This window comes from Condylura cristata, unplaced genomic scaffold (assembly GCF_000260355.1).
Source record: "Condylura cristata isolate star-nosed mole 26May11 unplaced genomic scaffold, ConCri1.0 scaffold00054, whole genome shotgun sequence".
NCBI classification, from domain to species: domain Eukaryota; kingdom Metazoa; phylum Chordata; class Mammalia; order Eulipotyphla; family Talpidae; genus Condylura; species Condylura cristata.
The window spans coordinates 1,254,944-1,259,038 of NW_004567155.1; the positions used below are offsets into that span (position 1 = coordinate 1,254,944).

At 71.6% G+C, this 4,095-nt stretch overlaps 1 protein-coding gene across 1 annotated transcript in view; it reads right to left on the reverse strand.

Moving 5' to 3' along the window:
• Nucleotides 1–286: 286 nt before the first annotated feature.
• BRSK2 (BR serine/threonine kinase 2) overlaps nucleotides 287–4,095 on the reverse strand; it is a 45,629-nt gene continuing 41,820 nt past the window's right edge. The window contains exons 14-16 of the mRNA XM_012734335.1: nucleotides 1,088–1,250; nucleotides 590–749; nucleotides 287–388 (exon numbers count right to left, since the gene is read on the reverse strand). Coding sequence (XP_012589789.1) covers nucleotides 287–388; nucleotides 590–749; nucleotides 1,088–1,250 — 425 coding nt within the window. The remainder of the gene's footprint in view (nucleotides 389–589; nucleotides 750–1,087; nucleotides 1,251–4,095) is intronic.

Sequence of the window (4,095 nt, forward strand, 5' to 3'; positions counted from 1 at the left end):
GCCCGCAGCCGACCGCCCAGGGGCTCGGGCCTGGGCCCCGCGGGCCGCGCTCCCGCTACAGGTTGCGGGTCGGGTGGCATCAGCCGCCAGGCTTCATCCTTGACCTTCAGACCGGCAAGTGCCAGCCCCCGCGGCCCCCACCGCCCTCCCCCGCAGCGGCCCTGGCCGGCCCTGGACAGCAGGAGGGCCGGGGGGCTTCTCAGGCGCCTCCAGGGCCCTGGAAGCGTCTTCAGACGAGGCCCAGCCGTCCTTAGGGCCCCAGCCCAGGAAGCTGTGCTCTCAGCGCCTACTGATGGGGGCCCGGCGGGCAGTCCTGGGCCGGCGGCGGCGAGCTGTCCCTGCGCGCAGGCCCCAGTGTCCTCCAGCGGCTGACCCTCCAGCGGCTGACCTGCCGCAGCCACGGCCGTGGGGGAGGGGCTGGGAAGCAGAGTACCGCCTGTGGCTACTTGGCTGCGGAGGCCGGCCAGGCTGGCCCACTCCTGCGGGCGGCCCCTCTGACCAGAGGGCTGGGCAAAATGGCCCTGGTGAGCAGCCCTGCACGAGCAGCCCATCGTCTACCCTGGGGCGTCCAGCCCCCCCCCCCGGGCACCTGAGACGTGGGCCGGGCAGAGGCACCAGCTGAGGGGGAGGCCCGAGTGCCGGCCGCCGTGTCTCCAGAGGACGCCGCCAGGCCCTCCGGGGGGCCACGCTCCTCCGGGCTCGGCGGCCAGGCTCTGGCTGGGCCCTCCTCCAGGAGGGGGCCGCCGTCCCTGGGAGGGCCAGGTGGAGCTGGGCCAGGGGACAGCGCCCGGCGGGCCTGCTGCCCGCGGCCCGGGGGGTGAGGAACCCGGAGCAGAGGCTGGGCCCCTGATGTGACCCGCCAGTGGGGCGCCAGGGCTGGTGGCTTCCACATACGGTCCCAGGGGACCAGGGCACACCTTTACCCAACACCCCGCTGCCCGTCTCGGCTGCGGCTCCCCAGGGCATGGCCAGCGCCGTGCGGCCTGCGGGCGGGCCCCGCTTTCCTGTTGACGGCTCCTGCCAGCCCGAGCGCTGTGCGGTGCGACGGGGTCCCTGCTGTCTCCGGGCCCCCAGCAGCCGTCAGCACCTGCCTGCTGGCCACAGCGGGCGGGCAGGTGGACAGCGGAAGCCGAGCGAGGCGTGGCCGTCCACCTGAAGCAGGCCTCCTTGCTGCAGGGGTCGCAGGTCAGCACCGCCAGCCGACACCGGAAGCGAGGGGCCCCGCTCCCCGCTCTCAGCGTCCGTCTCGTCTGCGGGGAGGGCGGGGTGTGCGTGGTCGCGGCAGGCTGCAGGAGAGCCGAGTCCAGCTGCAGCTCTTCCGCTGAGGGTGGCGTCCTGCCTGGACCCGGCCCCCGGTCACTGCCCTGCACACGCACCCCCTCCGCCGAGAGGATGGGCAGCGGGTCCCGCAGCGGGTGCCGCCCGCCTGCCGCTCCCCCAGCGGCTCAGTGCCAGGCCGCGGCGTTCGCCCCCCAGAGGCCCCCGCTGTGCCAGCAGCACCCCGCCTGTGGCACGGACCCCGGCCTCGGTGACCCTAAAGTGAGACGTGCTCACCAGGGGCCCACACACGCCCAGGGTGCCCGCCGCGCGGCGAGAGGCTCGGGTAGGGGGCTCGGGAGGCCAGACCCCGCTCCCACGCTGAAGGACAGCTGCACGCATTGGGGGGCAGGCACTGGCGGGCGTCCCGACCAGCCCCCCACTTTTGCTTCGAGTGGCGAAACCTTGGACACGCAACATGGCGTCGTCAGAGGCCCCGCCCGCCGGCGCCCCGCCTCTCGGCCTGTTCTTTTTCTTTTGAGATTTATTTATTCACGCAAGAGCCTGGGTGCGGGCCAGAGATGTGGGGGTGAGGGGGTCCCCAGAGACAGAGTGGGAGCAGAGCGGGTGGTCCACCGAGACACACTGCTGGGGCAGCGAGTCCTGCCCGGGGGGCTCTGGCCGCAGTGGCACTGTGGCTCCACAGCTGAGACTGACCCCAGCGACCCTGGGGTCCCCGGCATTTCCCTGTTCTTGGCAGGACCCAGGAGATTAGGCCAGGGTGGGGATGAGGAAGGACCAAGAGGCCTTCCTGGCCATTCCCCGCTGGCCTGCACTCCTGTCTCACTGGCCATTCTTGCTACATGGAAAGTTGGGGAGGAGGACGGGGAGCAGGAGGAGCTGATGGGCACCAGGTAGGTGGCCCCACTCCCCGCAGAGCCCGTCCATGCTCTGCCCCTGTCCAAGGAGGGGCCAGCCCTGCGTGGCCAGGCGGGGTGCAGGTGGAGCCCCTGGCCACGCAGCCGTCTCCCCTGGGCTGGTGTGACCCGGCCGGTGGGCTGTGAGCGCCTGCATTGCCCTAGTGGGGGAGACTGGGCCTGGCTTGGGGCACAGCCACATCCCTGGAACCTGTTCCCACTGTCCTCTAGATGGGCCCTGGCTCTGGGATGGCGCCTGGGACACACGCACCCATGGGCTGCACCCCAGTGGCCGGCTGCACTGCCCAGGGAAGTGGGGGCTGGCCTCCCAAGGGACAGGGGTAACTGCTGGCACCGGGAATTTGCAGGGCAGCTGGCTGCTCCCGCAGGCCGGCCAGTCGCCCTGCCCCGTGCCTGCACCCACAGCAGCCCACAGGGCTCTCACGAGGTTGCCCACGTGCTCATCACACTAGAGGACTCCACTGCCAGAGCAGAGGGAGGGTCTGAGCGCCACACGGGGGGGCCCCGGGGGGCAGGGCCATGGGGCAGGAAGAAGATGGCCCACGATGACGGCAGCCAAAGGCAGGCAGGCCCCTCGGCGCCACCCTTCGGGGAGCGCCAGCCCCTGCCAGCGAGGAGCGCGCCCAGGAAACAGCCGCCACCGCCGTGTCCAGCATGGTGAGGAGAGGGCCGTGAGTATGCCGCTGGCCCTGTGCGGACCCCGCTCGGGAGGGGGCGCCCTCTCGCTCACCGCCCCCCACCGGTGGGGGGCCCTCCCACACTCCTCCGAGTGAGGCCCCAGGCAGGTGAGCCGGGGACACTAAAGTGGGGCTGAGCACAGCTCCCTGCGCGAGGGCCACGGCGTGAAGCCGAGCACCCCGTTCTCCCTTTCGGAGGTGAAGGTTGAGGGGTATCAGCGTTTCTTAGTGCAAAGCAGCAAAATGCGGTGGATGGTGCACACGACTTTATTCTTCCCCGTCTTCCGGGGTCTCAGCTTCTTTCCAGACGACCCCTCCTCCCCCGGCAGGCGCCCTAGGGGGCAGCCAGCGCTGCCCAGGCCCCACCGCTACCCCTGGACGCACACGCGGGCACCACCTGTCCAGCGGCGCGGCCCTGTTCCCGCCCCGTCCCCACTGCCTGAGTCCTGTGCTCTCGGCCGGGTCAGGGCCTCAGCCGTGAGGGCCAGAATTTCCAAAGGGGCCACGTCTTTGCTGGCCAGGACACCGGAGGCAGGCAGCTCTGTGGGTGTCGCACCCCAGCTCTGCCGCAGCTCCCCGCTTTCATCACGGCCCCCGCGAAGCAGCCACTGCACAGGGCCCCTTCCTGAGGCCGCTCACTGTGGGGGAAGCCTCCGCCGGCCGCGTCCACCTGGCAGCCCTCTGCGTCCCCAGCCTCCCGCTGCCTGGGCACGGGCTCTGGAAGTCCTCGCAGGCTGGCCCTTCGTGGAGGGAAGGGCAGCAGGAGGCCAGTGTGACCACTCTCTGGACGCTTCTCCAGTTCTGCTGTTGCGGGAGCTGCCCAGTATTGTCCACAAATCCCTTCTCTGTGGGTGGCCATGGAGGGCCCAGTTGAGAGCCGCAGCTGCTCCTGGAGCCTCCTGAGCTTGGAGAGACGGTGAGGCGGCAGGAGGGGACCCGAAAGAGCTCCCTTGGGGGAGGGGAGGCCTGTGCCCCCTGGGCCCGGGGTCTGAGGGTGGACGCGGACAGCCCCAGGCGCGGGTGGACAGGCAGGTGGGAGAGGGCAGCCCAGCCGGGCCCGGAGGGTTAGTCCAGGAGGCGGGGCCCACTCGGTGGGTGGGGGCGGTCAGGCCAAAGGGCGCGGGTGGGGCCCGGGGGCTGCGCGGCCCGGGATGGCGTTTCCAGGCGGCGGGCCAAGGTGATCCTTCAGAAGCCTGAGGCGGGGATGGGCACGCCCTGCGCCT